We start from the raw sequence: 12,477 nt of genomic DNA on the forward strand, positions 1-12,477 counted from the left end.
CCGCCCGGCCCGGCCGCGTCCCGCCCCGCTCTGCGGTGAGTGGCGGCGGGCAGGGGGCTGGGGGGTCCCTGCGAGGCGCCGGGAGGTCAGGCAGCCCTGCCCTCCCCCGGTGGGACGGGCCAGCTTCGGGGAGCCGGGCTTTCCGTGGGTTTGTTCTGTCCCTCGTTCGGGGACAAAGTTTGGGAATAAAGGGCGGGTTTCCCCGCCTAATCCGGAAGGGAAGGAGAGCTGCAAGGGGAAATGCGACCGCCTGCTCCGTGGAGTCCTGTTGGCTGCCTCCCGCACCTCCAGCTCAGCTCCTTGTGATGCTCTCGGGGTTCGGGGCAGGGGCTCCCGGCGGGCTTCTGGCTGCGCTGCGGGGCTGGGGCAGCCGTAAGGAAGGAGTCTCCACGCTGTCTCCGCAGACTAACTTCGGCTCAAGCCACACACGTCTGATTCTTCAGGTCCTGAAGGATGCGAGTAACTTAGCGCTTCGTGTTCTGCTGCCCATCTGAGCACTGCTGTCTCCCGGAGAAGCAGCCTGAGGAGCCGAGCTGGTGTCTGTCACGGTACTTTACGCCGAGTTTGTAACGCGGTTGTGCAGCTTCCCTTCATGGAAGGAGCCTCCCAAGACATCTTTCATTTCTGCTAGGGGCTGATGCCAGCTGCTCGTATGAAAATGATGTCTGAGAGAAGGAGGGCACGGCAGAACCAGCATTTAATGCAGTGGGGTGTGGCAGGGGGTATCTAACCGGGGCTTCTGCACAGGTGACAACTCTGACCAGGCTCTCTCTTTTTTGCAGGGTAAAGCGAGCCCCGCGGAGACGCGCTAGAGGGGCCACTCCCCATTTCACATCCCGCTGAGTAGACTATGGTGGCAGGAAGATGCTGGCTCGCAAGAGTATCATCCCTGAAGAGTATGTGCTGGCACGGATCGCTGCCGAGAACCTGCGCAAGCCGCGCATCCGCGACCGGCCGCGCAAAGCCCGCTTCATCGCCAAGAACGGCGCCTGCAACCTGGCCCACAAGAACATCCGCGAGCAGGGGCGATTCCTGCAAGACATCTTCACCACCTTGGTGGACCTGAAGTGGCGTCACACGCTGGTCATCTTCACCATGTCCTTCCTGTGCAGCTGGCTGCTCTTCGCTATGATGTGGTGGCTGGTGGCTTTTGCCCACGGTGACATGGACCCGAGCACGGAAAACGCTTCCAACAGCACGAAGTGGACGCCGTGTGTGACGTGTGTCAGGTAAAATGGAGTTGGTGGGATGAAGGAAGGGGGGGAACAGAGCTGCCTGCTGTCCTGGCGTTGTCTGAAGCGCAGCTTTTGGTTTACGTGAAGGGTTGTGTTTGGTTGAGACAGTTGAAAAGTGCAGTGTTTTCCTCTAGATTGCGTAAACTCAGCAAGCCTCCCAGGCTTGGAATATACTGTACTGTAGATGTCTTTGATTCCTTACAGGATCTGAAAGAGAGGGAGACCTGCTGCTTTTCATGTGTCTCCACACTCTGTGGGTAACTCGATTGCCTGTCGAAATAAGAGCCTGCTGCAAGAGTGGGTATGTGTTATATGTATTGTAACATTGTCTACTGCAGCGGGAGCATCCCCAGCCAGAGCTGCTCCCTCCGGAGCAGTGCCCGAGAGGCAGGGAACCAGTCCTGGGTGTCAGGCAGGGCGCCAGGCATGGGTAGCAGGAAATGTGTCTCTTAGGGCAAAAGCAGGTGTGTTTCGAGATGACTCTCGTGAGGCTGTTGAATGCGTGGGGCTTCAAAATATCTTGGTGAAGCCACAGGCTAGCAGTTTGATGGAGGAACACTTTCCACACTGTGTATGATGTGTCAGACAGTGAAAGCTTAAGGCATCACTGGATGAAATGTCACCTGTTGAAGTATTCTACTCTCTGTCCCCAAACTCACAACAATTGTCAGGGCACTGATAAGCTGACACAAACATGCACGGAAGAGAAGGCTGTTAATTGCAGGTGGGCTGAGCCATAAGATCACTTCAGGATGTCATCAGTAAAATCTGGTTTTATGGCACTGGGTTTTTAGGTAGAAACACCCTGGTTCTGTATCACCAGGCTGCCCCAGATGTGCCTTTACAGTGTGTCTCTACACATTGCCATGCTTTGAGGGTCTGGGGGCTGCAGGGTCCTCTGAGACATCAGAGTATCTACTTCCCTTTTCTCCCTTCCCCCACAAAGTTTTGAGGCACCTCACCAAGTCTGCAGAGACATTGTATCTGGCTCATGTGGTAGCAGAGATTTAATTCTTTTGTTTTGACACTTTTTTGCTAAATGGGGATTTTCCAAGGCAAAAGAGGCAATATTTCCCAGACAACCCTCACTAGGTTGAGGGGAATTGGAGCAGGGGTTGCTGTCTTATTTCTTTTCCATTGTCTGGCCACAAGCAGTTTCCTCTGAACTGTCACGACCCAGCTTGTGCCCGCAGGAGCATTACCCCCGGCATTTCTGGGATTTGCAGGATCTGGCCAACTGGAATTAGCGAATAGCTACAGCCCTCCAGCTCTTCAGGGTCAGCTGAGGGGACACCCCGTGGCGTGGCTGCTGGTTCACCCCACAGATCCCGAGCTGTGCCACTGGGACTAGGCACATCCACAGCCAGGACTCTGCCCCCATTCCCTTCCCAGAGCTACCTGGGGCTCTTCCAGGATGTCTGCTAGGAAGCACAGGGAATGAATCAGTATAAATTTGGGTTTAGCCCATGCCAAAGGACACACACTCCTCACTCGTGGGGTGTTCAGGCAAAGGCTGCTCAGGTGCCCATGGCCAAGCCATGGGAAATCTTTTCCCTTCCTAGGGAAATCTTTTCCCTTCCTAGGGAAATCTGGCTACCACTTTGGTCCAAGTCATGAAGTGATGATGTGGTTGCTGACATCCTTAAGAATGGCAAGTTGTTGGGTGTAAATTTTCTTTACTATTGCAATGATATGTATACCAAAATCACAGCATATAATTTTTAACCTACTCCCCTGAGATTTAGGCCCATGGATATTGCAGGAGAGCTTTCTTGGGCAGGTGCCATTACATATGTACAGGAAAACCTGGCCTTGGAAATCTTAACCATTGCCTGGAGCTTGCACAGCACATTCATTTTGCAAAGTACTGCAGAAATTTCTAAGCCTTACAGCTCTTTGCCACAGAAAGCAAACATTATTCATAAAGGAAAGCTGCTACACAGCTCTAAGGGGAAGGAACTGGAAACAGTGTGATTTGCACTTTCTCTCTCCCTTTTCACGTAGTCAAAATGATTTCCATACTTGCTCTTTCAGTTATTTCCACTGTTAAAAAGGTGGATTTTTTTTTTAATAAGAAAGGTAATTGCTCAGGGAAATCAGCCTATTTACTGGACAGAGTTTTAAGTTTAATTAAGCTGAATGAAGTTTAATCCAGAAGCTTCATTCTGCCTGTAACTGAATATTCAAGAATATAAGAAATCATTCCATGGATTCTATTACACCTTCATCCCTGATTTCTTCAGAGTGAAACAGAAAAATAAACCCCCTCAATACAAAGGAATTTGTTCATGATTAAGAAAAACAGAAAGGCAAAAAAAGAAAGAGTAATTTCAAAGATATCTGTGCAGAGACTGGCTGGTTTTCTGAAAGATGGACTTTCTCATTCTGCAGAAAATTATCCCTGATACTGCCTATGCTATTTTAATGTGTCTTTCTGACTCCAGTGAAAATATGGCTAGAAAAGGGAAAAAAAGAAAAAATATTTTAAAGCAGAGTAATTGAAAACCAAGGCAAACCCAATGAGTAATCTAGACCCATCTACATGGGCAGGATGTATTTTCCACTGGTAAAGCCCTATTAAGCTTTGGGATGCTTCAGATTTATTGGATTGCACTGGAAGGATGTATCTGGTTATAAAAGGAAGTTAAAGACCCTGATATATACAAGGGATATGACTTCCTGGCTACTATACATAATGCTCTTTGGCAAGTTTGTGGACAGCATTTTCTGACGTCCAGCACCATAGCGTTTTAGGGCATTTAACTTAGCCCACACTTCTACAACCAACTTGTGTGTTGAAATTTTCCAGCTGCTCTTGCCCTGGCAGTGAGCTTAGCCCAGCCCTGGGTCACAGCACTGTGCTGCTGCCAGGATGTGCAGGGGCTACCGTGGGGCCACTGGCCTCTCTCTGCAGCCTCACCCTGCAGGCTCAGGGTGAGGCTCAAGGCGAGCAAGGGTTTGGGAAGTGGCACAAATCTGGGAAAGCCCCCTTTGCCCCCCAGGAAATTCTGGGTCATGATTTGGGTACCATGAGTGGAATGCTGCAGTTTTCCATTTCCTTTCCCTGCACAGGCTGGTGGAAGGATCTCAGCGGGCCAGCTGATTTCCTGCTATTGCCAAAACCACCTCTCTCCAAGAGCTTCATAGGATGGAGAGGGTGGAAAGCTGAGCTGTTACCGAGCTTTTCACAACCCAGTGGGCAGCCTGTGCTTCGGGACACAGATTCCCTGAGCTGTTCAGAGTCACCCAGATGGTCTTTGAGGAGCTCAGGCTCTGAGGTCTTCCCTGCCACCATCAGATATTACACCAACCACACAAATCTGAGCCACAGTGCTTTGGCTGGTGTTAAAAGAAGGTTTCTGTGTACTAGAACCACACAAATAGGTCCTTAAGTTTGTTTGTAGGAAGTCCATGTTAACAGCCTCTCGGTCTGTGTTCCGCGTATTGAGAGTTAACTCGGTGCAATCTTCCTCTACAGGTCTTTCACCTCAGCTTTCCTCTTCTCCATCGAAGTTCAGGTGACCATTGGCTTTGGGGGCAGGATGATGACTGAGGAATGTCCCCTGGCCATCACGGTCCTGATCCTGCAGAACATTGTGGGGCTGATCATCAACGCCGTCATGCTGGGCTGCATATTCATGAAGACGGCGCAGGCTCACCGGCGGGCCGAGACGCTGATCTTCAGCCGGCAGGCGGTCATCGCCGTCCGCAACGGCAAGCTCTGCTTCATGTTCCGCGTGGGGGACCTGAGGAAAAGCATGATCATCAGCGCCTCGGTGAGAATCCAGGTCGTGAGGAAGACCACGACCCCCGAAGGAGAAGTCATACCTATTCACCAAGTGGATATCCCCGTGGATAACCCCATTGAAAGCAACAACATTTTCCTCGTGGCTCCCTTAATCATCTGTCACGTCATAGACAAGCGGAGTCCTCTTTACGACATCTCCGCCTCTGACCTGGCGCTGCAGGACCTGGAGCTCATCGTGATCCTGGAAGGGGTTGTAGAAACCACGGGCATCACGACGCAGGCGAGAACCTCCTACGTGGCAGAGGAGATCCTGTGGGGTCACCGCTTCGTGCCCATCGTCACCGAGGAGGAAGGCGTGTACGCCGTCGACTACTCCAAGTTCGGCAACACCGTCAAAGTGGCCGCGCCGCGTTGCAGCGCCCGGGAGCTCGACGAGAAGCCCTCCATCCTCATCCAGACCCTGCAGAAGAGCGAGCTGTCCCACCAGAACTCCCTGAGGAAACGCAACTCCATGAGGAGGAACAACTCCATTCGGAGGAGCAACTCCATGCGGAGAACCAACTCCTCGCTCATCGTGCCCAAAGTGCAGTTTATCACGCCCGAGGGGAGCCAGAGTGCCTCAGAAACGTGATGCACAGCTTTGTGCCAGGGCTTTGGAAGGAGGAAAGGGAAAACACCTGTGGTGTTTTGCTTCAATTTCCCTTTACTGAAGAAAACAAGAACACGATGCAGAAGAGAACTGTGCAAGAACTATTTATTCCATTACTTACTGAAAGCACCACCTAATGGCATTAGAAAACACCTTAGCACTTAGTGTATGAATTAATAAAAAACGGCACGTACACTAAAGAAAACACACTTCACTCATGTAATATAAAGTGTATTTATACCTGTTTTAATGGCATGCTGATTTTTTTAATTGTATTTTTCCTATCAAGGGTCTCTTTCTTATCTTCTGCTGCCTGTCACCAAATGTGGGGCTTTCCTATATAAGTGGGTTACCCACGTGCAGGCAGAAGTGTGCGCTGTCACAAAACTCCTACATTCAACAGCTCCCATGGATTTTGTGCGTGACATTTGGATGTTGATCTTTTCATGTGAATTCCTTGTTCTCTTAAAAGGATTAGCCAAATTCCTCAAGGATTTCACTGAAGAAGAGCCACCATTTTACCTTCGGTTTTCCAGGCTTTTTCTTTTTTGTTGCCGGTTTGTGGCAAGGGCATTTTGAGAGCAAATTCAGGTCAGGTGAAGTGACCTGTCCACCCCACAGGAAACCTGGTGTCAGTCCAGGCAGGAAAATCAGCGAAATGATGGAGTACTGCTCTTCTTATCAGGGTGAGACACTTGGCTGCAGGACAACACACACCTTAGAGTAGCTGTAGCCCAAGCTGAGAAATCCCAGTCCTTCTGGCTGCCACCTGGGCATCTGTTTCACTAAAATTACTCAAGCTGGAGAAAGCAGATGCTTTTTTAAAATTCTCTTCATAGTGGAAGACCAAATCCTGTTTTGCTTTCTTTGGTAGATTCATACATGGAAGGAAACACATGTACTTGTTTCACTTATTTTTCATAGGACTAGGTCTGCTTGCTCCAGCAGAAGGTTATTTTTTGCCAGTGGGAACTCATGAATTGGAATGAGAGGGAACCCTGCCAATAATATTAGAGGTAGTATTTTCAAAACTATCTGAATGATTTTCAGGGGGACTTGGGTGCTGCCACTGAATTCCTGTTATTTAGCAGTGCCTCACCTGCATTTTTATATAATCTGGCATTGAGAATTGGTGGGAAGTAGCTTTCCTCTTCAAATTAAAATGGGCATTTGTTACCTGGAGCCTTCCCAAAAATGTCATCACAAGTTTTTCTACAAGAATACATAAATGTAAGACAATTAATTCTGTCACATTTGGTAGCCTAAATTGATACATGTTTTTCTCCTGTGTGGACAAATTCCTGTTCAGACTTCTTGCAGAAATTGTCTTGTGTCTGTGGCTCGAGACAAGTGCTATCCTTGTTCTGACTCTCCAAGCCACTCAATCTTTTAAATACTTCTGGAATTGTAAATGTTTGCTTTACCCTTTAAGTTAAAACAATCAGAAGCCATGCTGGATTCTCATTCTCTTTGGAAGTAGCTCATCAGCAGTTGTTGGATGGATGGTTTTCAGGCTTCATGAAGCATTGGGTGGTGGCACAGAGGGACATTGCTTTGAAGTGTAGACTCCCTGCATTTGGAACAGGTGCTCTCCAGAACAAAAACTCTGACAAAATATTTCATCAGAAGCAGCAGCAGAAACTGAAGTTTCTGCTACAAGCATTCATTCCTTGGCCTGCCCATTAATGTTCTGGAAGGGTGGATGGTGACCATCTGGAGAAATTAATCTGTCTGTGGTGTGTGCAGACAATGATCAGCTCTAGGGCTGTGAATTTCTCTGAGGCTGGATGGATATCTGTTGGATACATGGTTAAATCAGATGCTGTGCAAAAGCAGGTTTTATACAAAATAATAAAAAACAAGTTACAATAATGATTTCTTCAGTCTCTGATTTTTCCCTATTCCTTTCCTTTTTTCCCCTTCGTATTCTTCATTCAATCTTCTGTACTCTTGGTCCTTCTTCTATCCCAGCCTCTTCCACAGTCCTTTTGAGTAATAATTTTATATTACCTCATTATTCTCTCAATATTCCAAAGGAGCTTTTGTTTTGCCCACAACCGTTTGCTCATTTTCTCCTTCCAACTTTTATTTCATCTCCAAGTGTCTCTCTGCTTCACACCTAATATACCCTGTTTCTTGGAAGACTACTGCAGGGATATTGGTATTTTGAGGTAACACTAAGACACCTCAGTCATATGCCAGGATGCTGAACAGACAAACATGGAAGAACGGTGCAGAAAATCCTTTACTGCAAAGCCCCTTTTTTGAGAGAGTTCTGCAGTCCTGGAGAACTCTCTCAATAAAGAGAAGAGAATAAGAGAACTCAATAAGAGAACTCTCTTCTGCAGTCCTGGAAGAGGTGAGGGACAGAAGCAGGCAGTGGTGGAGACCAGGGGAGAGGTTTTGGTCCTGTGAGCTGTGTTCCTCACTGAAATGACAGCTTTGAGACCCAGCCTTGCAATATTTCCTATCATTTCAGAGCCAGCTCTGCCTGCTGAGAGGGGATCAGCTGGCAGCAGCACAGCTCAATATGTTTAATTATTTATTCTCCTTGCCACTTTATCAGAAAGGGGCTTTATTTTAAATTTGAAGCTTTCTGTGTTTAACACAGACTGCCAAGATAGGAATGTCAGGTGAGATTTCTACCAAATAGTGCTGAGAGCTCATGTTAGCAATTAACTGTTAGCAATTAACCATCTCATTGATAATAATTCAGTAAATTAGATGCAATAAGGTATCAGCATCATCCCTTTACACTTATTTGTGTCCCTACCATTCCCATCCCTCTGCAGCATGGTGTAACTGGAACTGCATTACTTGACATCACTTACTCTGTGTATTTAATATGATTTGGCTCTTTGTGCAGCCTACCAGAAGAGCAAAACTATTTTCTAAGCTTAGAAAAGTAATTACAAAATCCTTCCAGGACAGGCATAATGTCTGGCATTGCACTTTATCTTCTAGCTTTCACTTAAAGGACTTCGGTGTTTCAAGCAGAAAAATGGCAGTGAGACCCTTTGTCCTCTTTTTGGACACCCAGAAGATTCAGAGTTACAGTGGTGGGGACAGGGAGCAAACAAACACAGACAGTGCCTACAGGGATATAAAGATTAATGCTCCAGGGTCGAAGCAAGCCTCTGAATAACAGGACTTGGAAGAAACTTCCCCTGCTGGCAGGTTATTCTGTGGCTGTCACCTTCAGGATTTCTTGCACTCTCTTCTGCAACATCTGGTGTGAGCCAGGGACGGAAGCAAGAGCTCAACATGGAGCAGGGTGGGAAGATCAGGTCTCTGCAGGAGGGCTGGCAGCCCACAAACACAAGGGCTCCTCCTTTCCTCGCAGCCAGAGCAATTCCATGAAACCCTGCAGGCTGCTGGAGACCCCCATGTGCAGCCAAACCTTGCTGGGTCATGCAACACCCAGTCACCCAGTGCTGCCTGGAGCCCAGAAAGCCTGGAGCCCTTAGTGCCTATGGCATGGAGAAGGGCACTGCTGAACCAGCCCTGGCTTGATGCTTGGGGCTGCCCCAGGATGGGCTGAGCTGGCTGAGCAGGGCTGCTGGGGTGGTCTGTACTGCTGGAAAGGCAGTGGGGTTGTCCTTTGAGCCTTGGCTGGAGCAGGGCTGATGAAGACACAACCAACATCAGCACCTAACCATTACAAATTAATAGAAGTGGGGATCGTGACTCAATGAGCAGTAACTGGGGGTGTTTTGGGTGCCCCAGGACATCCTGTCAGCCCCCCAGAGCGGCTCAGACAGCCACTGGTCTCCTGTCAGGGCCACGGGCACAGGCTGCCCAGAGAGGTGGTGGATGCCATGTCCCTGGAAACATTCCAGGCCAGGCTGGATGAGGCTCTGAGCAACCTGATCTCATTGAAGCTGTCCCTGGTCATTGCAGAGGGTTTGGACCAGATGACTTTTAAAGGTCCCTTCCAACCCAAACTATCCTGTGATACCCTGACACTCCTGTCTGCTCAGAGCACCTCTCTTGGGCACCCAAACACATCCTGCCTTCCAATCCCCCCCAAAACCTGCCGTAAGCCACACTTTGAGCCTCTCCATCACCCCTGGCATCACTCTGGCCTTGTAAAACAGTTCTGGCCTTGTAAAACAACAATTCTGTGAAACAATTCTGGCCTTGTGAAACAATTCGGGCCTCGTGAAACAGTTCTGCCCCTAGAGTATTTCTTCATGAGCACGTTGCACCATAGCAATCTGCCTGGCTCCTTCCACAGAAGGGTTACCCTTCTTTCTGGGCTTCCTGGGGCACTCAAGACATTGTAAAGTGAGAACCAGAGGAATATTCAGATTTACTTAGCAGCTCATAGATGCCATAGGCCTTTGCCCTGAAGCCATGTGTTGCTCCAGGCTGAAGGGTCATTTCAGAGGCCTTGCCTCATAGCCATTGTGAATAAATTTTATTCACGATTATTATCTACATTTTATAAAGTTCAGGCCAGGAATCATGCTTTTGCTTTGCCATCTGGAAAGCAGCATGGACACACCATTTTTTCTGACTGAAAGTAGGAAAAAAAAAAGATGGTTAATCCTCCACATCTTTTCTTCCCTCACAAACTAGAGATTGAGGACATTTTGTGAAACCAGTTTCCAAGCACTCCAGTGGTTATTATTAGCAAATGTTTTTTGCTGCAAGCTGCAGAAGTAGCTGGTCCAAGACCAGAAAGGAACTTTCACTGGAGAAAAAAAAGATTAAATATTATGTGATGAAAGGAACAAAGCTTTCATTATTTTGACAAAATATATTCTCTGCAGGACCTGGTATTTTCAAAAGTGGTGGGGGTTGCTTGAATAGCCAGGTGAGAATTAACTTTTTCTCCCCCAAATGTTTATATTAAAATATTTTTCCTTATGGTTGTGTTTACATCACAATCAGACTAATCTAAGCTGATAGGCAGGAATTATAATACCCCTAGAATATTAATAATTCTTCTCAGCCCTATCTCCCTGAATTATGTTTCTTATTTTCCCTTAATAATTCTTTGAATTTGGAAAAAAAAAAAGATTTCTCAAGTGATAACCAGACAGTAAAGATAAAACACGTTCCCACATTCCCTTATCAGACAGTGAAGAGAGATTTATCCTGCAGAGACAAGATGAGTGCTGTCCAAGAGAAACAGCCACTGGGATTGAGACACTCACAGTCAGGACACATCACCAAGGGGCTTGGATTAAAAGAAATATTATAAAATACGAAATTTTCAGGGGGGTTCTGGCTGAGGACTCTCAGAACACTGCTGAGTTATTGGCTAGTAGTGAAGGGAATAGTCTAGGATCATCAAGGCACACTACAGTGTAAGAAAGACAAAAACCATTCATCCAAGGAAAATCTTGTCCATACTTTAGTCATTGCTACCAACTGTTTTAACATTAAGGTTATTAAAAATTCAAAGAGGCAAACAAAAAAGTGATGGATTCTCTTTTCACCTTTGTGTTAAACCACAATGGTTTAACACCTTTTTTCATACTCTAAAGAAGAGTTGATCACTCTGAAGTAATCACTCCTGCCATAAACAAGATGTAATTTTCTGGAGGATAAGTGTTAATGTCTACACACTTTTCTGGGCCCAGAGCAGGAGTAGCTATGCATGATGTCATGGCCTGTTCTGCTCAGCATGTCAGATGGGATGATCTAATGGTCCCTGCTGCACTCCAAATTTATGGTTAGGGAGAGTTAATGAGTTTTGGTCAAGAGAAAGTTTTCCTCTGAGTCTTAAATTAATCTCCCACAGAGGAAACAAACAAACATGGGGGATCAAAAACCCCAGCAGAGTTAGGCATCCCCAAATGGTTGATTTATTTTGACAAATGCATTTCAGTGCTAATTATGGATTCTTCAACCAGCATTGACAAAAGTCCCTGGGGATAATTTATAAAAAATTAGGGTATCTCATTGTTACAGGAGTTTGCTTGGCTTCCTACTGTTGTTAAATTCTGGCTTTGTAGCAAGGATGAGAGAGCCAACTTCTGTGTGGGCCAAAGTGAAATTACACTTCTTGGTTTTATGGTCTGAAGTCTACTACAAAGACCATAAAACTGAGGAATGGCACTGGAGTGACTGCAAAGGGCTGTTGCGGTTTGGGGCTCAGCATCTTCCTCATCCGAGGGACATCACTGCTTTCCACAAGTGCTTTTTTCTTTTGTAACCACAATAGCCATGGAAATTGATTGCATCCTCCCATGGCCCAGCCTCATTATCCTGCAGGGTGTATTTTTGATGTTAGGTCTTTGATTCTGGGTGATCTGGGCTGCTCTGGCAGAAAGGGGCTGCTCCTGCTGACTGCCATGGTTTTCAAACTCAGTCAAGGGCAGGGCATGAAGCAAAACTGAAGGGTTGTGACACACACTGAAAGAAACTCTGCTGAGTTCCAGTGAGAGCAAGTGACAGTTGTCTTCCCCTTGGGTGGTCAGCTTTTCATCTCACAGCTTTTCAAAAATATAGCGAATACTAGTAAATGTTGTCTGCTCAGCCTTAGCTGGTGTTTTAAATCATATTATAAACAGCTACTATTCTTGGCTGATCAGATTAAATTGTTTGGGATGTGCTATTTTTTCCATATACAAAATCTCAGCGCATTCTTTAAATATTTTGTGTTAAATTAAGAGAGTAATAAATTTTCTGAACTGAAGCTCTCCTTATAGTCAGCTCCTTTGTGCTGTCTACATCAGCATGAAAAATGGAATGGAAGAGTGAATGTGCTCCATGAAATATTAAATTTAACATAATTTTAAAGACATGAATATCCTTCAGTTTATATTAGTAGTAAGTATGGTGTTTCAGTCATGGGTGTTTTCCTTAAGGGACAATAATCTGTTCAAATAGCA

General features: G+C 46.6%; 1 protein-coding gene across 1 annotated transcript; it reads left to right on the top strand.

Annotated features, from left to right (window-relative positions):
* The first annotated feature begins 26 nt into the window (after positions 1-26).
* Positions 27-7,504, top strand: KCNJ8 (potassium inwardly rectifying channel subfamily J member 8). The gene is made up of 3 exons (XM_085049043.1): positions 27-548; positions 783-1,229; positions 4,714-7,504. The coding sequence occupies exons 2-3, from the start codon at positions 865-867 to the stop codon at positions 5,612-5,614; spliced, it is 1,266 nt and encodes a 421-aa protein (XP_084905169.1). The 5' UTR covers positions 27-548; positions 783-864; the 3' UTR covers positions 5,615-7,504.
* Positions 7,505-12,477: the final 4,973 nt, after the last annotated feature.

The sequence above is a fragment of the Lichenostomus cassidix genome, chromosome 1Aa (assembly GCF_008360975.1).
Source record: "Lichenostomus cassidix isolate B80296 chromosome 1Aa, HeHo_3.0, whole genome shotgun sequence".
In the NCBI taxonomy this organism is placed as follows: domain Eukaryota; kingdom Metazoa; phylum Chordata; class Aves; order Passeriformes; family Meliphagidae; genus Lichenostomus; species Lichenostomus cassidix.